Raw genomic sequence first — 25,694 nt, forward strand, 5'->3', positions numbered from 1 at the left:
CTGGGTAGACTCTAGCAGGTACTTGGATGGGAGATCTCCTGGGAACACCAGCAGTTCGGAGGTGGGGGCAGTTTTATTTAGCCACCTCCCTGAATATCTTCCAGGCCCCCAGTAGGGGTCAGTTACCAGAGGTCACCATGACTTCCAGGTACACACACACAAAGAAGGAAAACACAGGAAAAAAAGGACTACAGTTTTATTCTGACCCAAAACTCATGTTTTGCAATGTGCAAAGTGATAAGATTATAAAAACGCAACACGGCAAAAGAACCAGACTTCCAGCAGCCATCTTTTCAGTGACGTGATCACAGCGCATACATCCATAGGAAAATTGTCCTAATTTTACTGTATTTGGAGCTAACAGTAGGAAGTGGCTTTTCTTTCAAAACAGGACTTTTTCACATTGAAAAGGCTGCTTATGCGCCAACCTCAGGAAGGGCTTGTAACAGCACCCGATTTGAACTTGATGCCTCATGGAAGAACAGGCACCACTGATGAGTGGCAGTGGTTTTCTTAGTTAGCTTCTTCAGTGGAGGGGACGCAATGGAAACAGCTACTCAGTAAAGGCATGATAGCACGCTTCCTCCTCTCCCTGCAGCCTGAGCTAAGACTGGATAGTCTTCCCTTTCCGATGTGCTTGCAGACAGTTTGTTGAGCAGAAGGAGAAGTCCAGGTAATGGAAAGGAATACGGCCCAGCAGTGACTCACCGCACAACCAGCAGCGTCTGCAAATATTGAAAATCAATACGAGTATGTTGTCACGTTGCCAGATGATGTCAGAAAGACAACACTCTGCTACTGTACCTGGTATTGGTCATAGTCGCAGTGGAGTCTTTTAACTGGGCAGCAAGTCTCCTCTCCGCTGCCAGAGCTCGCTAAGAATGAACAAACCAACAATGAAGATAGAATGAGGCCCCAGGATTTCGTGTGTGTGTGGCACTACATCCCTTTCTAGACAGTGCAATATGAAACAAACCTATTTAGGAGGTCCCGGCCAACACTCAGACTTTAAGGGGACTCTGCCAAGGGGTTACAGGTCAGATTATGGGGGGGGGGGGGATTAATTGCTATTCTTTCAGAGTAGCAAACTGGCTGCAACTTTTCAAGGAGAATCCAAAAACAGATTTCGTCAGAAGACCTTTGGGCTGGACAACCCATTTTATTAAAATATTGCACTGCTAGGACAAGGGTGTAAGTCCTGGGGGGGGGGGGGAGGAAGAGGGGATCATCTTGCTCTACAATAATCATGAAGAATGTTTGTTTTAAGCTAGAAAAAAAGTTCCTTTGCTTGAAACAGAAATATATAGCATTTAGGTAAATAGGCAAAAGAAACTTTAGAACGAATATTGGAATGCTCCCTCTAAGCTGAGTGAGTGTGAGCTAGTTCACAGATTTTTAGCCTCCAGCTGACACATTTTTGTCTTGGCTCAGGAAGGATGACCCCAGAGCACAATAATTTATGCAGTAGCTCACAACTTTTATGCCAGTAGCTCACAACTTTAATACCAGTAGCTCACAAATTAGAATTTTTTTGCTCACTAGACTCTGCAGCTTAGAGGGAACATTGGAACTAATCTGTTGTGTAGCGTTTTTACTTGCTCAGTGATTTTTATTTAAAACTACTGACTACTTCTCTATTTAGCCCAAGCAACTTGGCTGCAAAGTCCTATTAACAATAAATATGGCACCGAAGTACAGAACTGGAAGTTCCAGATGCAGCCAGTTGATCATTAAAATGTTAGCATGGTGACAACTTTTGATATAAGCCCATTCAAAGAAAATATTCCAAGGCATACAAAGGCCAGCAACATACCTTCCAGACCATCTCTCAGAGGCCATTCTGAGTACAGGGGTAACAATCAAAGCCCAGAAATGGATTAAGGCAGAATGAGCTACAGAGAGATAGGGGATGGGGGAAGAAGAACTGCAAGGATGGTAATTAACATATGGCTAGTACATGAAAGAGTCCTGGGTTGTTAAGAGGCTTTAAAGGTAAATACCAACTCATTGCAATGAATCTGGAAGTAAACAGTGTGGAGGTGCCCTAAAATTGGTGTAATAGACACAAGGTTTGTGCCCATCAGAAGGCACACAGCTGCATTCTGTGCTAGTTGGAGCTTTTGAGGTATCTTGGGGTGGTCTGCTGTACAGATTACAGCAACGCGGATCAGTGTGGCTGAGTGAGTTGAGACTAGTAGGGACAATGAAAGAAGGCATTCCTGCTTACTGAAGTGTGGGCTTGGTTGGTGACATTACTGGATTAGTACAAATGTTAATTTTTTTAGAGCAGGGACAACAGGCTGCCTTGAGCTTGGTGTTCTGAATCACTTCCCAAAATAGCTCTGGTTGCCAAGGGAAAGCTCTGGAGGTAGGACAGGCCATCCTGGAGAACCACCTAGATTTAGGACAGGCCCTTTTTTTGGTAGCAGGTGTACGTAAGTGAGGAAAACAGACTTGCCTCCTTGGGATTAAGGCATATCCTAGCATGAGGATACAGTGGGTCCTCATAGAATTTGTTTGTTAAGACTATTAAGGAAAAGGATGTCTCTAAACGTGTGTACTCAGAAAAGTCTGGAAGATACAAAAATCACTGATAGTGCCTGACAGAAGGCAGCAAAGTGATGTCCGGTCCTTTGGCACAAGGAACACATACTGGAAATGTTGAAATCCAACTGTCATAAGAGGTGAGGACTACAGGATCTTTCACAAGGAGGCACCATCAGCTGGGCTGAGCTAATGGCAGCATGACAAGCCAGGAGGACAGAGAAATGCTTTCTGTTTGTGATGCCACAGCGCACTCTTTAGCTTTACACAGTTTGTAGGACAGCGCTTCTCTATAGTCAGCACCAACAGAAGATGCCTTTGTGTTACACAGCAGCCACTGCGTAAGCTACATTAGAAAGCTTTCGCTAGCAAGCTTTAGTGGATGGGAGTACTAAAACTGAGAAGACCATGCACTCAGCTGATGCCATCTGTTGAACCAGCCTTAGCAGAAAATAACCACATGCGATGGTTAGGCCCTCACCTTTTCACGGTCACTCAACAGGACAAAGCGCCTTTTTTCATCCTCCTCTTGCTTCAGCAGCAGCTGTGACTCTCGTTCTTCTTTCTCACGCTGTTTCCGTTGGGCCTTGTGTGCTCGGCGACGCTCAGCCTGCTTGGCTTCCATCTGAGCTGTTAGCGGTCCAGGCACCTACGGTCATACTGTAGATGTATACCAGGAGAGACAGGGCCAGGGCCCAGCCGCAGCCTCCAGGCAAGGAGTCCTTGAAAGGAGTGCAGTCTTCCTCTTGCCCTGGGCACACCGTCCCACCTCCCCTCCCTAGCAGCACGTTCTCTCTTCACAGCACGTTTCAGAACTGCACACAAAGTCATTCTCCGTTCAGAATGCCCACCAAGCAACAGTCTGATAAACAGAACTGAAGGATGTCTCTTGCACGAGGGCGTGAGGTACCAGAGCGACTATCCTCCAGTGGAAGAACCAAGTTGGAGGAAGGCTTCTGACTTGAGCCAAAAGGAAAGATGGGGTATAGATATGTCAAATAAACTTTGCTCAGTTTGAGAGGGGTAGGAACCACCCCATCATCTCAATTAACATAGGGTGGCTGTACTATAGAGTGAGGGAGGCAAGTCCCAAAGGGGAGGAAGTGAAAGCAGGAACACATTCCCCCTAGCCTCCTACTGGGTTCCCTTCTGAGCTGTGTCAGCAATGCCCCCCCCCCCCAAAAAAAAAAGAACCAGTAGTCAGGAGAGCAGGAAGGTGGCATCTCCAGGCCTGAGTCAATTGCCTACAACGCACAAGTTGTAGCTGTCCTCCCATTCAGGGAGACGGCTCCTTATCCCAGCACCTGCTGTTCCCTCCCACCTGCACTCAGGAGTCTCTTTTCACTCACCTGGGCTTGGATGTAATCATACTTTTCAGGTTGCTCGCCCATGAATCTACGGAACTCATTACGAGTTTGCTTGTCAGCAGACACGCAATATGGTGGCCGTTCTTGCTTGTCTCTACACAGGAGATACACAGGAGTGTTTCACTGGTGTGGATTGACCCCCCTCCAAGGAAAACTAAACAAAAGCGCATCACCATCCAAACACTTCCTTGCTTCCAGAACTGGACAAAATGGATGAGGGGGAAAAAGAAGCCAAGACCAATCTAGTCAGCCCCTAATTTGCTCTGGGAAGGGGAGGGGTGCACAAGAGCTTTCTACATTCCCATGGGAATGTAAGTAATTCTCAAGAGTCCTGGTCTTGAAACAAATCAGTGCTTCCTACATCTGAAAATTCTGGACTCACACAGTACATATGAACATATGAAGCTGCCTTATACTGAATCAGACCCTCGGTCCATCAAAGTCAGTATTGTCTTCTCAGACTGGCAGCGGCTCTCCAGGGTCTCAAGCAGAGGTTTTTCACACCTACTTGCCTGGACCCTTTTTTGGAGATACCGGGGATTGAACCTGGGACCTTCTGCTTCCCAAGCAGATACTCTACCAATGAGCCACACAGTACTTTGTGTTGCAGGGACTATAAACATGGTATTGCAGTGACAGGCGGTGGTTCAGTGGCAGAGCATCTACTTGGCATGCAGAATGTCTCTGGCATGTCCAGTTGAAAGGATCAGGTAGTAGATGATGTGAAAGATCTCTGTCTGAGACCCTGGAGAGCCACTGCCAGTCTGAGAAAATACTAACCTCTCTGGCATGTCCAGTTGAAAGGATCAGGTAATAAGTGATAGGTGATGTGAAAGACCTCTGTCTGAGACCCTGGAGAGCCACTGCCAGTCTGAGAAAATACTAACCTGGATGGACTACGGGTATAAGGCAGCTTCATGTGTGTTCATTAAAGCAGCTTACAGGCTGGGCAACTGAGCTGGGGGTGATGGCTAACCATAAGGAGGCATCTGCTGGCCGCCTGATAAAGTACCATCAGTCTGACATGCGGAAAGCAAGTTTGCTTGAGCATCTCTTTCTCCCTCCTCCACTCTCTCACGTGCTGGGCATTACCTGACAGCAGGGTCAGCCCCAGCCTGTAACAGCAAACGCACGACAGCACTCCTCCCCGCTGCTGCCGCCACATGCAAAAGGGTCCAGCCGTTCTCATCCAGGGGTGTACTGAGCCAACGGTACAGGTTGCTGCTGCAACACTCTTCTCCCTCCTGTGCTCCCCCATCAGCCATCCCCAAAAGGTGCTGCAGCGTCTTCAGGTCTCCCATCTTGCAGGCTGTGAACAAGACATCCTCCACGGGTATGCTGGGAGCTCCTGGCAAGGAGAGAGAGGAAGAAAGAATCCGGCATTAACCTTGTGAACCAGGAACAGCTACGGCTTCAGCCTTTCTACTGAGGGCCCACTGAGCTGCAAAGCACATCACAAAAAGTTGCATGATGTCAGGATAATCTCACTAGTAGCAGGGCTGGGCTGCAAACAGGAAACACGAGCCGAGTACCAGGATAGGCACTGCAGCAAGGAACAAGTCAAGTGCTGGAGTTATGGAGGAATTCTCTCTTCAAGCAAGTGATCCTGCCTTGCCCTCTTACTGCCTGTCGTTTAAATGAAGCCCAGCTCCCTTGCTCTACTAGCAGCAAATCCCTCGAAACAGCAACAAGGGGGGGGGGGGGGCAGCTTTATGGAGAATCGCACTCCAGCAGCTGCGACTGCACAACCAGAGGCTTGTGACCCACGCTATCTGAAAGAGATGAGATCTGCCAGTCCCGACCAGCAGTTCCTTCAGTAGGACAGGCTCCCAACCAAGACAGAGACCTAGGCGGGGATAAGTCTCCACAGGCCCCCTTTTTAGTTGAATAGGGCATGAGATGAAAGTACAAGCTAAGGGATCTCGGATGGTATGTATTTCAGGACACGGCCTTACCCTGAGGCTCCAAACATTCCTGGGATTCAGTTGACTCCTCTCTGTTCAACAATAAGGTCTTAGACACTTCAGCACCCCCGCAGGACTCTTGATTCAGGGGAGAGAGAGAATGTGGGGGGGAAATAAATCAACCACCTTGTTGGAACATTCTTTATCTGTATTTGTTGATCGTTTATCCTCCACCACCCCCCATTTTATATCTCAGTCCTGCCCCAATATAACCTAGAGGCTATACAGAAGCAATAACAGACGATGGCAGGCCCACTTTTCTATGCCTAAAGTAAAGGTAAAGGTAGTCAGTCCCCTGTGCAAGCACTGAGTTGTTACCGACCCACGGGGTGACGTCACATCATGACGTTTTCTTGCAGACTTTTTACAGGGTGGTTTGCCATTGCCTTCCCCAGTCATCTACACTTTCCCCCCAGCAAGCTGGGTACTCATTTTACCAGCCTTGGAAGGATGGAAGGCTACGAGTCAACCTTGAACTGGCTAATCGAACCCAGCTTCCGCCAGGATCAAACTCAGGTCATGAGCAGAGCTTGGACTGCAGCACTGCAGATTACCACTCTGTGCCACGGGGCTCTGTTTTCTATGCCTACCCCTACCCCATCCGTAACTGTGCAAAAAGCACCAATGGCATAATATCTGATGAGATCCAAAAGGGGGAGGGGAGGCTCTGCCCTTCCCCCACATAACAGGGTGATGGTGGACAGAGTGCTCTTCCTCTTTAACTAAAACAAAAAAGCAAAAAGATTTATATTCTGCTTTTTTGACACTTTTATTAATTTTACCATTCTATTTTAAACCAGGGATAATGTTGCCATTCGACATTTAAATTTATTTAATTATTAGGCTTTTTTGTTGGCTTGGTGCCGTATGAATAAACTGTACTGTAAATTTCTATTCTGCCCTACCCATAAATGGGCTCAGGGTGGATCACAAGTGAATATACCTAGAAAATACCGATCAGGGTGTTTTGGGGGATATTTTCAGGTCAGGTAAACTCAAGTGCACATCCCTACCTGGGACCTTGTGGTCAGAAACAGGTGCCAAAAAAAGGGCAGAAGCTGGGGTGCTCTGCCTTGAGCCCTTCAAGACAGGCAAACGGCCAGGTAACTGTCCCTCTAGAAAGGCTATGCACCTTATAACAACTTCATTACCCTCAAAGACCCACCTGTCAGGGCTTTTGTTTTTTTCCTTCTCGTCTTCCGATTCCGTTTTGGTGCCATTTCAAATTCACGCAAGTCCAAAGTACTCAGCGTAACCTCTGCAAACTCCAACTGATATGATGGACTTTCTTCCCCTTCTTTTTCTTTGTCGTCTTCTGACCTTGTGGGGGAAGCTAGGAAAGAAAGAGGCACAGCTCAGCTCATATTCTTACCTCTAAGGGAAGAACCCTGGGGACAAGGGCAAAACTATCACTTTACCACTTTCTGACAGGACCCAGGAAGCCCCGTGTGCCTCTCATCTGAGATAGCAGCCACTGCCTTGGCTTGATTCCTCTTCCTTCTCACAGCCTTCTTTCATAGAAAGCACCCCATGATTTGCTGCTCTCAGCAGCTGATGGTGGCTCTGCCACGCTAGAACTCAAAGAGTCAGAAAACAAAATGCTAACGGCATCCACATGGGACCAGGCACAACTAGAAGGGCACAGAAGGCAAGAGTTGAAGAAGAGTTGGTTTTATAGCCCACCCTTCACTACCGGAAGGAGTCTCAGAACAGCTTACAATCACTTTTCCTTCCTCTCCACTCAACAGATGCCCTGTGAGGTAGGCGGGGCGGAGAGAGCTCTGAGGGAGTTGCAACAGTCCCAAGGTCACCCAGCTGGCTTTATGTGGAGGAATGGGGAATCAAACCCAGTTCTCCAGAGTCTGCTGGTCTTAACCACTACACCACACTGGCTCAAAGACACCCTGCAGATTCCTGTAGCTACAAGATGATGCCTTCTAGCTCACCTTGACGTTGTGGAGATGGTTCTTCCCGATCAACTATTTTTCTCCAGGTCTTGCGAGCAGAGCCGATAAGATCTTCCACGGCTGTGTCCTTTCCTGTTCATGAACCAGAATGGTGATGTCACTCATGGGAAAATCTCTTGGTTCCAAATTAAAGTGTCAATTTTGGTTTAAAAGTGACATACTCCCCCCCCCAGCAGAAGTGCAGCAACACAATACACAATGGTAACATTCAAGAGGCATGGGGAAGCAGCCACAGTAAAGTGAGCAGAGCTAAAATTGAGCAAAGTATGGTTAGTGTCAGCAAATTAGTCTATGGAACCTTCAAAACAGTTTCAAGAACTATGGGGAGAATTTTGGGAAAAGAATCGTTCTATGCTCTTACGGAACAGGACCAGCAAGGCTATGAGTGAAAGGCAGTATCCTGGACTGCTAAAAGCCAGCAACAGAAACATCAGAGCTGGGAAGGAGAAGTCCAGTCTATCAATATGGATAAAAGCCATGCTTACCATACACTTGCAGACTGCTCAGAGCTTTGTGCACCCGCTGCACCTCATGGAAGGTAGCTCTCCGGGTGCTGAAAGGAATGCCTCGGATTCGGGGATCATTTTGCTGAAGAGGGCCATTTCTACTGCCAAAGAAGCGGGCTCGGTTGGCGCGAGGGGCACGGAGGAAGATGCACTCTGTGTCTTGTAAATGCCCTGCCCAGCTGGCCAACAGCTCCTGAATGTCCTGTACAAAACACAAATTCAGTTGATACTTTTGTGTGCACAAGACTGCCATCTACAGGCATGCCAGTGTAGCGTTTGGGCACTGCCACAAAAGCTATGGTCATCCAAATGCACAATCAGCCACCAGGAGGTCAGCTGTCCCATGAAACCCCTCAATACTCTCCTCCCCTGTCAATCCTGATTCTCAACCAGGTAAGGGAATATAAAACATTCCTATGTTCTAGAAGAGTCTCACGTGGTGATCAGTGAATCCTGCAAATAAAAATAGAATAGACAGACGATTGAAGATAGACAGACAGACAAAGTAGCCTACAAGCTGAGGACCCGCAAGGTCTCATTTTCCCCTCCCCCATTATTTCCTCTTTCCTACCCTGAAAGCCCCCAGTCCTTCTCCCCTTCCCACTCACCTGCCTTCTTAACTCCTTTCCATCCACCAGCCAACATACATCTGCCCCCACCTTCATTTTTCCTTCATTTGCCTTCCCCGAGAAAATTCTGCTTGATTTCAGTTTACTTGGGAGGGCGGGCAATATTGTAGTTGCCTAGCAATAGCCACTGAGGGTATTCTTTTCTTAAGACTACAGGGGCTGCTTCTATTATTGGAGGGAGGAGTATTGACCCCTCAATGCATATTTTTAGATTTCAGATTTTTCTGCAAACCTGGGACTTTTCTGATTTGCAGAAAGATCCATCTTGTCTGTCGATGGCTCCAATCTCCCGATTTAAGTATCCACAGATGTGGTCACACGAAAAATTAAATATATCAATGCCCCCTCTCTCTTCCTATTCATGCTGTTCTGCTATTGACAAGCCTCTGTTAAGACATATGAACATATGAAGCTGCCTTCTACTGAATCAGACCTTTGGTCCATCAAAGTCAGTATTGTCTTCTCAGACTGGCAGCAGCTCTCCGGGGTCTCAAGCTGAGGTTTTTCACACCTACTTGCCTGGACCCTTTTGAGTTGGAGATGCCAGGGACTGAACCTGGGACCTTCTGCTTCCCAAGCAGATGCTCTACCACTGAGCCACCGTCCCTCCCCTGCTCTCCAGGGTCTCAAGCTGAGGTTTTTCACACCTATTTGCCTGGACCCTTTTTTGGAGATGCCAGGGATTGAACCTGGGACCTTCTGCTTCCCAAGCAGATGCTCTACCACTGAGCCACAATCCCTCCCCTGCTCTCCAGGGTCTCAAGCTGAGGTTTTTCACACCTCTTTGCCTGGACCCTTTTTTGGAGATGCCAGGGATTGAACCTGGGACCTTCTGCTTCCCAAGCAGATGCTCTACCACTGAGCTACCGTCCCTCCCCTGCTCTCCAGGGCCTCAAGCTGAGGTTTTTCACACCTCTTTGCCTGGACCCTTTTTTGGAGATGCCAGAGATTGAACCTGGGACCTTCTGCTTCCCAAGCAGATGCTCTACCACTGAGCCACCATCCCTCCCCTGCTCTCCAGGGTCTCAAGCTGAGGTTTTTCACACCTCTTTGCCTGGACCCTTTTTTGGAGATGCCGGGGATTGAACCTGGGACCTTCCGCTTCCCAAGCAGATGCTCTACCACTGAGCCACCATCCCTCCCCTGCTCTCCAGGGTCTCAAGCTGAGGTTTTTCACACCTCTTTGCCTGGATCCTTTTTTGGAGATGCCAGGGATTGAACCTGGGACCTTCCGCTTCCCAAGCAGATGCTCTACCACTGAGCCACCGTCCCTCCCCTAATTGCCAAATAAGACTCAACTGTACACCTCTAATTTGGGAAGGCAACTGTAGCTCTCCGAGAAAAAGCAACCGTCGAAAGGATTTCCAGGTCACTGGAGCAGTCAAGCTGCTTCCACTGTGGGGGCTAATCTAGGGCTGCTTTAGTTACTGCACTCACCTTAAGCAAGGCAGACTCATTGTGGCGCCGTAGGGAAGCCCCAGCAGATTTTGGCATAGATCCCTGAGCATCCTGCACCCCTTGGGCTGTACCTCGGCGGGCTCGCACTGTGTACCTGTGGAAAGTCTTGTGCACCAATACTTCATTCCTGTGAAGAAACCAAAGGCAAGCCTGTGGTATAAAGCTAACGCCCAGGATGATAGTTCCGATTCAGAGTGAGCATAATCAAAGTGCACTTGGGTCCCATCTACAAGGAAAATATGACTCAGCAGCTCAGGGAGAGGGGCTGAGAAGCAGCCAACAATCCACACCCGTCTCCTCAGTTCTCCACCCCCATGTGAAGTGAGGGACCATAAAATGAACATGAATGCTGACCTGTAATCATAGCTTTTCAGGCCCACATTCGAAGGTAGATTCTGCAGCTCCAATAAGACCCTTCCCTCCTGGCATGAAGGGGCCCCAAGTGAAAGCCAGTCACTCTACCCATGGATTCTTACCCCTTAAAGACAGCCGCTGCAAAGTGTCCCCCACCAGCCATCAGGATAACCCAGGAAGTGCCTGGGCTTTGTCTCTGAAGGGAAGCCACGAGCTCTCCGGGTTCTCCCACACTGTCCTAGAGATACATAAGCCCTCAAGTCAGTGAAGTGTCATGGACTGAATGATGGGGGTTACGCTCAGCATGGCTAGAATACAGGAACTGGGGACAAGATGGGGGAGGATTTTATTGTTTATCTGGACCTGTGGAAGCTAACTCACATAATGGGTAAATTCTACAGGTCCCCGAACAGGAGACACAAGTGAACTTCGGCAATGTCAAGCATCCTGAAGGCTGCCCCTCTAAGCAAATTTTGGAAGTTGGGAAAACTGCCATTTATTTTAGCTTCTAATCCTGTGGACAAGGCAACTTCATTTTAAAATTTTTGTACCACACCCAGGGCCGGCTCGCCCACTAGGCAAACTAGGCAATTGCCTAAGGTGCCCGGAGTGAGGGAGCACAGAATTTACCCCCCTTCCCCAAGGCAAATGCCTCGTTTACCCCCACCCCGCCTCACTGCCACCTCTTTCTTTCTCCCCTCCCCTTCTGTGCCGTTGGGAAGGGGCGGTGAAGAACCACTTCCCAGCCTCTTTAAAGCACCCGCCCCCGGCCGATCACCTGTAAAACGCTGCTGCTGCCCCCTCCCTTCCCTTCTGCAGTGCTCTGCCCCTCCCCCATGCATTGTGAACAGCTAGAATCGGCCCATGCCTCTCAGCGTTCTGATTTTAAGGGTAGTGCCTCTCAGCAAGCCGATTCTAAGGGTAGGGTCGATTCTAGCAGTGCTGAGTGCGGGGGAGGGGGGGAGGTGGCGGAGCGCAGTGCCAGTGGAGAAGGGAACAGAAGAGGGGGCAGCAGCAGCAGTGTTTTACCACCAATCAGCTGATTGGCAGGGGAGCACGGCAGACAGCGTCTGCCTGGGGCGCCATGCACCTAGGGCCGACCCTGAGCACACCTATTGATTTTTTGGGAAACACATATATACACATACATACTCATGCTCTAAAAGCTCTAGGCGTTCTTCCAGAAAACAGATGATGAGACCATGCTGGGACAGCTAGATTGGCTGGTGACACATTTCAGATGAATGGACAGGGAAATGATCCAGCCAGATGAGTAAGACAACCGTGCAGGACTTGAGATACAATCTGGCGTGTTAAGCACCAAATGGTGTCGGTAGTCCAGGGTTTAGGAGCAATTCTAATTCACTAAGATTCTGACACTAAAGGTAAGGGTGCCAGAGAACAAGGTCTGGAAGTTATAGGGGTATATGATATGTGGGTGGAATACATGCAGCAGCAGAATCTGGAACACTTCCTTTGAAACCTGGCCACGATGTTGCTCTCTACTGGTATCTTGTCAGACAACTGGAAAAGCACTTTTACTGTTTGGGGATGGGCAGCTGGGTACTAAGTCAAGGAAAGGGAGACAGCAAGGAGGCCCCGCAGACTGACATGCCTTCGTAGTGTTCAGTACACAACGGTAGACTGAGAGGAGCTGGCCTTGGGAATTTCTGAACAGGACTCGCTGAGAACGTGGATAAGGTGACGTCCTCGGAGAGCTGCTCCTTCTGCCTTGGCAAGACAGGGAGTCAGGCTCGCTGTCTGAGTCAGGATCGCTGGAATCGGAACCCGAAATGCTAGAGACATCACCTGCGTATCAAGAAAGCAGCAGAAAATCACAAAGCTGCAGGGTTATGCTCCGAGATCTTACTTCCCGCCTGCACACCATAGGAAACAGAACCAGCTGCTGCACAGGGAGGAGAAGCCCAGTTCTATAAAGCTAGAAAAAACCCCCTATATGTAATAAAACAGATCAAGAGAGCAGCGAGTTAGAATTGCATATTCACCTCAAAAAGACTGAGCTTCTCTGGAGATACATCAGGCAGACAAACGCAAAATGAAAAGGTGTCGGGTGCTGCTACAATCTGCTGCATCTTGAAATGTTCCTGCGCGGTGAAATAAAAGTGTCCCGCAAACTAGCTAGCCGCTTTCACCTGCCCGCTTAGGAAACTCTCTGAAGCTGGCGCACAGAACCTTTTCTCTGACCCAGAATAGAGGGGCAGCTCCGCAGGACCACTAGCCATAGCAGCCTCAGTGCCCAGTCTGTCTCACCTGCTTGAGTCTTTGCCTCAAATTCTTCAGCCGTGAGCATCCGGTGTCCCAGCAGTCGCTGCTTTAGGTTAAAGCGATGCCAATCAAGGCGATAATGCTCGGTCTAAGCAGGAAAGAGGAGGGACAGAATGGGGGCCCATGAGAGCAGCTATAATGATGGGTTCAGTGTTTAATGTAACTAGTTCAATCCTAACTTGATTGCCAGCTACATGGGACAGATGACAGGCTTTTCACTGCACTGGGTAGGAAGTACCTGAAGCTTGGGTCAGGACACATAAAAGCATTCATATCAGCCAACATGGATGTTACAGCCCCCCAGAAAAGCCTGTGTTCCATAGTGTTCCAGGTCCAGGGAAATTCAAATTCAAATCCTTACTTTGCCAAGAAGCTCACTGGATTGTTGTGTAAGTGAAGAGAAGGAGGGGAGAACCATGCATGAGCTCTTGGAGGAAGGGCTGGCAAAAAGACAACTGTGGAGAAACGCCATTTTAGTCAGTGGTGGTGCTTCATATGGCAGGGGTCAGTAAATCCCTCAGCCGGCGTTGTAGCCTTCCCCTCACTCCCCCCCTCCCTTCCAGAGCCAAACCAACAACGCTAGGGGGAAAATCTCCTAGAGAGGCAGGAAGTGCTGTTGTTCCTTGCATGTGTTAGGCAGGAAGAGAAGCCAGATTTGAACTGGGGCTCGAGCGAGCATGTGGTGAGCAATGGAGGCTCCTGCCGGGGAGGCCCCCAGGCAGGCAGACTAAGTAAGTAATTCTCAAGACAGGACAAGTTTAGATCAGGGCCAGCAGGACGCGTTTATAAACACCTTTCCTTTGTCATGCTGTTTGCTGTGCTGTGCTGTGCTACTTTTTTAGATGCAACTGTTTTTGTTTTGTTTTTCTTTCCCTATCCTTTTCCCTTTTAAATAAATGTTTTTTCTGTTTAAAATGCTGGCAGTCAAACTCTGTACCACATAGATCCCCAAACCGCTTTAGACCACGCTGTTTTTGAGAAGGGGGCCCCGGGGAAGGGGGAAGGCATGCAGTTGGATAAGGTGCCAACCCTCCAGGGGTGCCCCAAAGATGCGCTGAGGTCTCTGTGAAACCCAAGTGCAGGGTGGCAGAGGACCTGGAGGCCTAGCCTCACAGCTGGAGAGGGGGATTGGGAGTCCTGTTCCTCTCAATCTGAACCCCGGGACTGAGCAGGTGGTGGCAGCGAGCCCAAGGGGCAGGAGGAGAAATAGCTCCCTCCAGGAGTTGGCGACTCCATAGGGAGCTGACGGGACCGGGCCTGAAGGCAGAATCGGGCCGGTTCCGTCACAACAACTCTCTTTACTTTAAATACGAAAGCAAAGATTCACATCACAAATGACCATCTTTGCAGTGATTCTAGGGACACGTAATCCCCGGGTTCCATCTGAGGGCAACAGACCACGATGCTTGATCTTCTGGCAACATAAACAAGCCATTTGACCAATCCTATTCCCACAAAACACAGCCTTCACAATCAAGCCCTGTCCACCTACTGCCTACCTGCTCCTCTCGACTGTCAAAGGATTTCAAGCAGGCAGAACAAAACATCCGGTCTGACACCTCCAAGACACCGCGTGATCGATCTGGACCATTAGTCACTGCAGCAAGCGTGATTGAAATAAGAAAAATGTCATTTGGTACTGAATATTGTCAGTGTGCGTGGAAGTTCTGCAGGTATGAGTGCCCTGATAAATGCAGCCCCCAGTAAAAGTTCTATGAAGACAAAAACTTCAGCAAGCCAGTTGAAACAGTTGTATTTGGTGTAAGGCAATAGAGTAGTAATAGTCAGTCCAGATAGTCAATACACAGTAAGTTCAGTCCATCCAAGTTAGCAGTACACAGTCACAGTCCAAGAGAGTAGTCTACACATACCAAGTCATCATCATCATCAATCAGTCCGACAGAGTAACAGCCTCTGATCAAAATAGCTCTCCACACCTCTGCACGTCCTCCGTATTCATCAACCCACAGAGAATGAGAGTTAGGCTCTCTGTTGATATAGTGCAGCTAGCCAATCATGTTACTCAATTCTTAACTAGCTGCACATGATTCTCACATGCATTTCATTAGCAGGTATAGTAGGAGTTACATAACAGTGCATCAGCACTTTTCCCCTTAAAGTGCCCAATGCTGTCAAATATAAAATAATATACATGCACCAAATATTTAGAGGGACTTGGGAAATACAGAAGTCGTGATACAAAACAAATATTCTACTAGTATTAGTTGTGGGTAATCCTTATCATAAGGGCTATGTCTGTGCCACATAACTGTTGTGAAGATAAAACAGAAGAGGGGAGAACTATGTACACCACCCAGAGCTCCTGGAAGGAAGGGTGGTATCAAAATACACTAAAATTAAAATTAAACCTTCAAAAGATGGCTGTTAGCTTCCTAAACACATTTTTTTTTCTTTTTGGAAAGCAAGTTTCTAGCTCTTTTACCTAAGACATGCTTCCAAGTGTGTAGGAAGCATGTTGGACTATGCCCTGCCAGCATCTTCTGAGTTATGCAAAGCAGAAGAATCACATTAAACAAACAAAAAAACTTAAGCAAATGTAATGATATTGAGGGTTCATGGAGTTTAGACTGCTTAGGTGCAGAATAGGAAATTAGACTTGTCAAGAGATTCTTACACATTTTATGGAAGGGAAATGGAAAAGCAAAGGGGCTGAGCTACCCCATTAACAGAACACAGAACAGTAAAAGTGATGTCCCATCTGAAAAGGAGAACCCATTCCAGTTTTCGGATGTTGATTAAGCTGAGAAAACAAATATTGGGTCTCCAAGAGTGCAATCCAGAGGGGGTGTGTGTGGAAACTCTTTTGGAAGCAGACGAGCCGGTATGTGGGCGCAGGAAGGGTTTGCGCCGATGTACGACCAGCGCCACCAGAGCGGAGGGGAGGTATGTGGGCGGCGGGGCTGCCTGAGTGGTGCCCCACCCAAGGGCGGCTGCGCCTGAGGGCTGCGCCTGAGCGCGGGCGGAAGTGAGGCGGAGCACGGTGTTCAGGCGGAGGAGGGGGTGGAGTTGGGGGTGTGGCCAGGCTTAGGCGGCTTCCTGAGCACTTTGGCCCATGGCACACACCCCCGAGAGGTGCAACTGTACACCCGCAAAAACAGCGGCGTGCCCCATAGGCACTCATTGAAACCGAAAACAAAGGTCGGCGCCGCCACGGTCGAAGCTCGCAAACCTCTTAGGAAGCGGCGTGATTGCCTCGCCAATCCCCTCGGGCTGACGAGCCCCCACCCCATCACCCAATCGCGGTCTCCCCCCTCCTAGAAATACTTCCGCTCTGGCCTCGCACGACTCAGTTGTTAGGGAAAGGATGGCAGAGTTTTGTGTGCGTAGGAAGGTGCCCCTGTATGAGTAGGTAGTAGAGTGCAACTCCAGAACACTGTGGTAAGAAACAAAACTCCAAAAGAGTCAAATAAACAGTTGTATTCAGGGTTAACACGTAGAAAGCAGTCTCAGGCAAGCCAATGGGTCATACACATCAAATCAGTCTGTCCAATATACAGTACCAATTCTATGTCCAAGTAGAGAAGTCAAAAGTCCAGTCCATACATCAATTCAGTAGCCATGCAATCCTCCAGAGTTTCAGTATATAAGCAATATGTTCCTCCTTCACTCACAACGTCCGTCTGCTCCTTCTCATCACCCACACCCACACTAGGCAAGGCTTTTTACTGATATAGTACAGCCATCCAATCATAACTCTGATTGTTACATTAGCTGCACCTGTGCTTCTCGTGACTCCTGTATAGCTTAGTTACATAACAAATGATTCAGCAGTTTTTAGTTCTCTTAAAGCAACTTAACACTGTCAAAGGAGCGCATGGCAGAAAGCTCTGCCGGCGAGCTCCCGGCCATACGGACTTAGAGTGAGGGGCAGGCAGGCACGTTGGTGACGGGTTTTGCACCTCGCCGTTGCTTTGACAGTGTCTTTGACTTGCGAGGGGGAGAGCGAGGTCGCTCCCCTGGGGCTAACTGCTCGCTTCCAGGTCTCCACAGGTTCCAGGCTCCTGGAGGCTCTGCATGCGAGGACTGTCACCCATGGCTGGGTAAGTTTCACTGCCCCCCCAGCCTCCCCCCGCTCCTCGCTCTTGGCCGCTCGGTGAGCGTCACTGGCACTTGAACCAGGCAGTGGGCTCCGGCAGGGGGCATTTGCTGACCTCGCTCCCCTGTGCTGCCGCCTGCTCCCTGCCCTTGGTCTGCCCTCTGCCGCGTTCCCAGCCCCTAGCAGGGCACGGTGTGTGTGTGTGGCGGCTGTCCTGTTGCGGGGAGGTGGGTCAGAGACTGTCCCTTTCAGAGAGTGCCCAGCTGAAACACAGCCAACTCTTCCTGCAGGTGCTCTTGATCTCTTATCTCCGTTTTGCAGGTGGGACTCCAACACAGAGGCTTCTGCGTGTGCTGCTCCACCGCCCCCCCCACTCCCTCAGCTGTTTCTGCCCACCACTTGGAATGGAGCCCCACCCATGGCGGGACTACCCAGCGCGCACCAGGGAGATTGTTGCTCTCTGTTCCAGAAAAATAAAGTCTGAGCTGTGCCCTCTGTTTCTCCTGCTTGGCATCTGCTGCACGTTCCCTGGGCAACCCCCCCCATCAGTGGCCTCTCTGAGGGAATGCCTGGGAGGGTGGGCAGACTTGGTTTGGGGGGGGGGAACGGTCCATGAGCCGCCACATTGCCCCCCGCATGGCTGGACAGGGGAGGGGAGTGCCACCCCTCAGCCTGCCCGGATTGACAGCCTACCCGACCCTACAGGGCTGTTGTGCGCAGGGCACTAAGGGGGGGTTGATGAAGTGGACTCAGAGTTCTGCAGCTGATGCACTCGCACTCTCAGTTCTGTGGCCCCCGGGGGAGGTGTTCCATGCACATGGCAGGAGGTATCAGGGCAACACATGGGGTCTCTGGGTGGGGGGGTGTCGGCTGCTGGGCTGCTCACTCCCAGACACACATTCCAGCCGCTGTCTTATGACAATAAGCTCCTGTACTTGGCACTTCCTGCCTGTCTGTCTGCCATTGGCAGAATCTTGGACAGTGGGAGGCAATCTGGAAACCATTGGTCCATACCCTGTCCCATCTTTATGCCCTTAGAAATAAATACCAGAAATTGCTACAGGGGTCACATCCTCTGATGACTCAGTGACAAGGCAAAGTCCATCCATTAAAGTTGCATTCTGGGAAGCCTCAAACAAAGACCATGTCTCAGCTGGCTGCATGATCTGAGGAGAAAGAGAACAAAACAGGAATCATCAAGAGTTGAGTGAGCAGAATTCTGAGAGAGCAGCAACAGCCAGGGTCAAGCCAAAGACAATACTAAGACACACCCCTCCACAGTAATGCGAAGAGCTTCACTAACCGAATTTCTGTTTGTAGCAATGTGACAGTGGGAGGCGCCACCTACATGTTACAAAGTCCTTGAGTTTATTGGAAAACAACAGAACTTTGTACCACACGTGTGATAGGAGTTTTGTGCCTCCCCAGCACACACAATTCCTTTTCTATTTGTGATCACACCAGTGGCACTTGCTTCTCTGGCCCAATTTCACATCCACAAACTGCCCCATGAGGTCACTAGTAGTTCCATTGCAAAAAAAAAAAAAAAAAAAATCACGTTATTTAATTTGCTACAGCTAAGATTCACAATAAAGTCAACAGAAACTCCAGTCTCTCTCCAGTTTGAGAGCCTGAAAATGGCAGGTGTATGGAGAGGCTAAAGCTACTTCCCCTTGCATTCTGTGTCACAGACAGTCAAGAGCCAGTGTGTATCTGCATGAGTGGTACAGAGGTCCTGTATTGCCCGCCTACAGACAGGAGGACTTTGTAACGTGCAGACAGAGAAAGAATGAGAAGAACAAGTCAGCCCACATTTCTACAGCAGCTGCTCTTTTGATGCTTCTTTTTGTGAAGCTGAACTTTTGTGAAGTTGAGGTTTCATAAGTTGTAAATTTCACACAACTACTTTTTTGTGTGTGATTCTATTTTTTACTGTGTATCTCACTTATTGTTCTGTGCCTTTTTGTGGAGTTAGCAACTTCTCAGGAAGCAAAGGGGCAAGTCCAGCAGAACTTTGCCAACTGTTATAGGGAGGAGTCCCTTCCACAAAAAGGCAATAACACCAGAGACTCTTAAACAATTATTCTTCTATGGGAGACCTAAAGATACCACACTAATTTTGTTCGGGTTTTCCACCCAGAAAGAAATAGACAAGACAAAAAGAAGGAGAAATATGATCATACATAATTACAAAGATAGATACGATTCCAGGTTGCAAGAGGGAACCCCGATCTGAAGATCTCGAAGACTACCACAGTAATCTGCTGGGCGCTTTCTGCCATAAGTGATCGTGAGCAAAAAGAAACCAACGCCAGAGGACAAGGAAACTTTTGACTCCCACGTTAAGCAACCTTAGAGGGGGTAGGGTTGCCAATCCCCAGGTGGTGGCAGGGGATCCCCCGGTTTGGAGACCCTCCCCCCGCTTTAGGGTAATCAGAAAGCGGGGGGAAGGGAGGGAAATGTCTGCTGGGAACTCTGTTATTCCCTATGAAGATTTATTCCCATAGAAAATAATGGAAAATTGATCCACGGGTGTCTGGGGCTCTGGGGGCCGTTTTTTGAGGTAGATGCACCAAAATTTCAGTATAGTATCCAGTGGCTCTCCCCAAAATACTCCCTAAGTTTCAAAAAGATTGGACTAGGGGGTCCAATTCTATGAGCCCCCAAAGAAGGTGCTCCTATCCTTCATTATTTCCTATGGAAGGAAGGCATTTAAAAGATGTGCCGTCCCTTGAAATGTGATGGCCAAAACTCCCTTTGGAGTTCAATTATGCTTGTCACACCCTTGCTCCTGGCTCCACCCCCAAAGTCTCCTGGCTCCACCCCCAAAGTCCCCAGATATTTCTTGAATTGGACTTGGCAACCCTAGGAGGGGGAGAGGGGAAAAAAAGAAGCTCCTCGATCCCCGCTAAAAGACCCGGCAGAAGAAATGCAAACTCAGCAGGCCCCACGGACTGGCCATTGTTGAACCAGGAAAGGAGGAGGCTACTCACAGCTCCCGGCGCTCGAGGCCACACACGACAACGTCAACACTGCGCGCCACTTCCTCCCCGCTGCAACCTCGTGCGTCATTTCCACCTCCCTCCCTGAGACGCCTCTTTTCTCCCGCAGAGCTTCCTCCCGCTGCTTCTTTCCCATTGGCCGTCCTTCATCCCACCTCCTCCCTCCATCCTGATTTCCGATTGGTCGGGGACACTTCCAGCCAGGGCGGGGGTGGGAGAAATGGAGGAGTGAGTGACAGTCCGGGAAGTCGCGGCGGCTGTATCCTGGGTCCAGTTACCGGGGTGACCGCAGAGGTGAGGAAGGCACATCGCCCGAGGGAGGAGGTCGTTATCCCACAGGACCCCCCCCCTCCGCCCCTTGTCTTTGCTCCCTCCGCTCCTTCCCCTCCTAAGTAAACAACCCCAGGGCCTCTCCCGCCCGCTCCAAACAAAACCTCCCCGCCCAGGGGGCGGCCGTCATTCACCGAGGCCCTTCCGCCGGTGACCGGCGCCGCATCCAGCCAGCTCGTTCTGATCATGGTCCGTAAGAAGAGGGTCATGACGGCCTTGGTCGACTGGCAGGCAGGGGGTCTGAAGGCTTTCCTCCCTCGACATGCCGCTTGAGCCCATTTCTTCAAAGAAGAAGGAGATATTGGATTTATATCCCGCCCTCCACTCCGAAGAGTCTCAGAGCGGCTCACAATCTCCTTTCCCTTCCTCCCCCACAACAGACACCCTGTGAGGTGGGTGGGGCTGAGAGGGCTCTCACAGCAGCTGCCCTTTCAAGGACAGGCTCAGAGCGGCTCACAATCTCCTTTCCCTTCCTCCCCCACAACAGACACCCTGTGAGGTGAGTGGGGCTGGAGAGGGCTCCCACAGCAGCTGCCCTTTCAAGGACAGAGGCTCAGAGCGGCCTACAATCTCCTTTATCTCCCTCCCCCACAACAGACACCCTATGAGGTGGGTGGGGCTGGAGAGGGCTCTCACAGCAGCTGCCCTTTCAAGGACAGAGGCTCAGAGCGGCCTACAATCTCCTTTATCTCCCTCCCCCACAACAGACACCCTATGAGGTGGGTGGGGCTGGAGAGGGCTCTCACAGCAGCTGCCCTTTTAAGGACAGAGGCTCAGAGCAGCCTACAATCTCCTTTACCTTCCTCCCCCACAACAGACACCCTGTGAGGTAGATGAAGATATTGGATTTATATCCCGCCCTCCACTCCGAAGAGTCTCAGAGCGGCTCACAATCTCCTTTACCTTCCTCCCCCACAACAGACACCCTGTGAGGTGGGTGGGGCTGGAGAAGGCTCTCACAGCAGCTGCCCTTTCAAGGACAGAGGCTCAAGAGTGGCTCACAATCTCCTTTCCCTTCCTCCCCCACAACAGACACCCTGTGAGGTAGGTGGGTGGGACTGGAGAGGGCTCAGAGCGGCCTACAATCTCCTTTACCTTCCTCCCCCACAACAGACACCCTGTGAGGTGGGTGGGGCTGGAGGGGGCTCTCACAGCAGCTGCCCTTTCAAGGACAATCTCTGCCAGAGCTATGGCTGACCCAAGGCCATTCCAGCAGGTGCAAGTGGAGGATTGGGGAATCCAACCCAGTTCTCCCAGATAAGAGTCTGCACAAAGAGGTACCAACTGTCACAGGATGCTTAGGATGCCCCTGCTGAGATCCTGGCATACTGTGCGTTCACTACGCCTTGAAACCCTTCCTCCCCCCACAAAATAGATTTCGCTTTGGTCCTCCAGATGCTGCAATTGGGAGAGAAAAGTCCAGCAGGGATCCGAAGCTAGAGCTACTGCGTTCCAGCTCCGATGTCCAAAGCAGAGCACCGACCTGGTGTCCCTGCAGCAGCGGCCACTGGCCGAACTGGTGAACGTATGTGTGTGTTTTACTCTGAGAGGGATTAATTTTGGCATGTTACAGGTACTGAGGCTTTTTGCCCTCTCTAAGAGTAGGGCTACATGCTTAGCGAAGCTGAATGTATTGCTGTGTGTAATTGGGAGCAGTTCCTACAATTCTGAGTGTCTAAATAAAGGACAATGCTATATTAAAGAAGGGTGTGCCTCTTTTATTTGCACACCTGGCAAGACCATTGCAGCTGTGTTCTGAGACCTGAGGGAAGGACCAATTTGTATGTTACAGAATCCTCAAACAGAAGGTAGATTGTGAATCACTGGGCCAATTTCTCATGGATCACCTTAGCACTGGCTTCATTATTTATTTAGAAAGCCCACCTTTTATTCTCAGTGGGGACCTGTTTGTGTTATACTGGCAGTGCCTTCCTAAGTGGAGTTAGACCCTTTTAAGTCTAATGAAGTTAATGGATACAGTAAAGTGTGACTCAGTTTAAGATGGAGCTATTGATCCATCAAGGTACTATTGATGTTCTTAAATAGAAGACAGCCATGTGCTTACATTGTAGTTTAAATCCCTGTTCTCTTTTGGCAGGTTACTGGATGATCTCGGACCAGGTTCAGCACTCAATTTAACCTATCTCATAGCTTAGATACCTAATGGGGAAAAAGAAAGGCTAATCAGGGGTGGCCAACGGTAGCTCTCCAGATGTTTTTTTGCCTACAACTCCCAACCAGCATGGCCAATGGCTGGGGCTGATGGGAGTTGTAGGCAAAAAAACATCTGGAGAGCTACCGTTGGCCACCCCTGATATAAATGAAGTAAGTAAGTAAAACAAGATTGCATACCTAGGATCACTTCATACAAATTAGCTGAATTGTAATTGTAAAGAGATTTAAAAATGCACAGTTGTTTTGTAAACTTAAAGTATATTAGTGGAGTGTAGAGATTCTGGTTTATTTTAAAAAGTAAAGCCGGTCTGGCAAGACTGAAGTCACCCCACTCCTGTTTGATTGTACAAAAACTGTTCATATCATACAGCTTTTTCAGCAGTGCTAGTTGTGGCCTTAGTCCTGTTTTTCTTCTACAAAATGGTCAGGTTGAATTTACCCCACAGCCCCAGATTTGGTGTCTGAGTCAGAATTTGTGTCCCAAGATGTCCGTCTTCCATTTTACTATCCTCTTTTGTTTTAGTTTCTCTTTTCATTTTGCTTTTTACAATTTTTTTTAATATTGTGTGATGAAATTGAAGGATGTTCTCTTTATGTTGCGTTTCTAGGATTTTAATATTGTATCTTTTACTGTTTCTGTAGTGATGTCTTGTAAAGGCAACTTGTAGCAACAGCCCAACCACATGAAGTGAATTTATTAATAATTCCAGAAAGGATGGGGGGGTCACATTGTTTGGAGAAATTGTTATATGTGTTGAGTTCATATTTTTTGCTGTTCGTGAAAATGAAACTAACTAGTGCAATCGTAAGCAGAGTTACTCCAGTCTTAGCCCTTCCTGTGTTGCTGTTCTTGCCATAGTAACAGTTTCTTGTTTTGGGGTGCGTTTTTTTGTCCTTATTCTACAATTGTACTATCCTAATTATTTTATTTTATTGCCTTTCTGCCATCTTATTCCCACCCAAGCCTGTCTGACCTGTTATTAATTAAACTAAGATGGAAGAGTTGTGACTTGCCCATTGTTTGCCTTTATTGGCTTTCAGCCATGCCTCATCATGTTATAGTCATGGCGCACGTGTGACCCTGGTGGAAGCCCAGCTCAGTGATACCATGGCTCACTTCGATACAGAGTACCAGCGGCTGGAGGCTTCATACAACGACTCTCCCCCTGGAGAAGAGGACTTGATGGTGCATGTTCCTGAGGGCAGCAAATGTGAGTAGAGCTGAGCTGTCAGGGCCTAACTACACATTACTATTTCTGGGTCCTATCAAACCTAGTGTTTTCAACATGAAACTCCCAGAGGTTGAAATATAAGCACACAGGGGAAGGAATGCTTGATTATAAATTGGACTGCGGAATAGGGGTATGCAGTATTTTCCCCTGTTTAGGTCTATTGGACCCAAAAAAGTTCAGGATTTCCAAAATATCCCAGATTGCAATATCAGCAATGTATTCAGATCCGGTTTTTTGAGTCCAATAGATGAGAGATGGGGGGGGGGGAATGGAAAAACAAACAAACCCAAGAGCTGCAAAGCTGCAGCAGTGGCTCCTGCCTCTCAGCTGTTTCCTGATCTTTTCTGCAGTCTCTTTCAACCAGTCTAGTTTAAAGGGACTGCAGAAGAAGGTGGGGGTAGCAATTGATAGGCAAGGAGCAGCCTCTCAGTTGTTTCCCCAGTCATTTCTGCAGGCCCTTTTACCCAGCCTGGTTTAAATGGACTGCAGAAAGTGTGTAGGGAGAGGGCAGCTGATAGGTAGGGAGCAATGTTCCAGCCTATCAGCTGTTTCCCCGATCTTTTCTGTAGTTCCCTTTAAACCAGCTCGTTCAGAAGAAGCAGCGGAGTGAAACAGCTGATAGGCGGGGAGCAGTCTTGCCACTTCTCAGCCATTTCCCTGATCTTCCTGTCTTGGATTTTTGCAGGGTTTTTTCCCGAAAAATCCTGGATACTTTTGAGGTGTCAAAATATACCCCCAAAGTACCAATAAGGCATTTTTCAAGTATAATTTTGTCTCAGGAAGACCCAAATGCATACCCTATTGTGAAATGTGGGAAGAGAGAGTATAAGCCCTTCTCCCAATGCCGTTTCCCAACCTGAAAGTTTCTGGGGAAACTTATGTCTACTTATGGCTATATACAAGTTTCTCCATTGGGGTTTTCTGGGAGTCCTTCAGGCTGAAAAAAGGGAGGGGAGAATTAAGCTGGCTGTCTTAATTGGTCCCATGTGCTTGAAGATTAAGGTTCTGCACAGAACCCCATGCATGAATCTGGTCTGACAGAACCTGGGGTAGATCTAGAAATAGCGTAGCATGTAATTACGCCCATAATCAGTGCCTGGCACTCTATAGAGTTCATTTGAAGTGCTAAAGGAGCCCGTATCTGAAGTAGAAATGTGGGTATTTGGTTTACATAGTGTCCAGAGACAGTGCACCTCCTATGCAACATGACCCTAAGTATATTTGTTCGGAATTAAGTTCCAATGAGTTCAATGGGACAGGCTGCTCATATAGCATGTGCAGATTACAGCCTTAAATGGTTTTCTAGTGACAGTGAGCCTGAATGGGGCAACAACATATTGTGCGACATATTATTCTAGTTCAAAGGTAGAAAAAAACCACAGCCTTGGGGTTCAGATTCTCTGGCTGTGGCTGGCATCTGCAGCATGACAAGATTCTGACAGTACCAGTCTGAGTTGCCCCTGTCCTGTGATCTTTACCCTTTCTCTGTCTTGCAGCTCCTTGGCACCACATTGAGAATCTGGATCTTTTTTTCTCTCGTATATCCTTCCCTAACAGATGGGCAACAGTGGGTTGGGTTTGGAGGTAGGGTTCAGTTGCAGCAAAGGTGAAAATGCCTTACCAATTTCCGTCTGACTCCATGACTTCTGAATAATGACCAACATAGTCCAGAGACATGAAATTTTAAAAAGTCATGTTTTAGTAAAAATATGGCAAGAACCTCTACAATGTCTGTTGAGAGTATGGGATTGGATTCCAGCAATAATTTTCACTACTGAAGGGTGGTTGATTGTTGCTAATTTTCCCCTCGTGCTGTTTCTGAG

The 25,694-nt window shown here is 48.8% G+C and overlaps 2 protein-coding genes across 4 annotated transcripts in view; one reads left to right on the plus strand and one right to left on the minus strand.

Moving 5' to 3' along the window:
- Positions 1–181: 181 nt before the first annotated feature.
- On the minus strand, positions 182–18,302 carry ANKZF1 (ankyrin repeat and zinc finger peptidyl tRNA hydrolase 1). The gene is made up of 15 exons (XM_060261080.1): positions 18,181–18,302; positions 14,575–14,672; positions 13,061–13,163; positions 12,405–12,598; positions 10,912–11,027; positions 10,415–10,562; positions 8,328–8,550; positions 7,822–7,914; positions 7,041–7,208; positions 5,867–5,953; positions 5,004–5,259; positions 3,894–4,005; positions 3,026–3,193; positions 805–875; positions 182–725 (listed from the first exon to the last, which is right to left on the minus strand). The coding sequence occupies exons 1-15, from the start codon at positions 18,293–18,295 to the stop codon at positions 605–607; spliced, it is 2,073 nt and encodes a 690-aa protein (XP_060117063.1). The 5' UTR covers positions 18,296–18,302; the 3' UTR covers positions 182–604.
- Positions 18,303–21,901: 3,599 nt separating this feature from the next.
- ATG9A (autophagy related 9A) overlaps positions 21,902–25,694 on the plus strand; it is a 42,366-nt gene continuing 38,573 nt past the window's right edge. Inside the window, exons 1-3 of one of the 3 annotated variants that reach the window (XM_060261623.1) lie at positions 21,902–21,983; positions 23,702–23,850; positions 25,368–25,410. In XM_060261623.1, coding sequence (XP_060117606.1) covers positions 23,748–23,850; positions 25,368–25,410 — 146 coding nt within the window. In that variant the 5' untranslated portion in view covers positions 21,902–21,983; positions 23,702–23,747. Of the gene's footprint in view, positions 21,984–23,611; positions 23,851–25,367; positions 25,412–25,694 lie in introns of those variants that run through there. The other 2 variants (XM_060261624.1, XM_060261622.1) reach the window with 2 other exon arrangements.

This window comes from Heteronotia binoei, chromosome 21 (assembly GCF_032191835.1).
Source record: "Heteronotia binoei isolate CCM8104 ecotype False Entrance Well chromosome 21, APGP_CSIRO_Hbin_v1, whole genome shotgun sequence".
Classification (NCBI taxonomy): domain Eukaryota; kingdom Metazoa; phylum Chordata; class Lepidosauria; order Squamata; family Gekkonidae; genus Heteronotia; species Heteronotia binoei.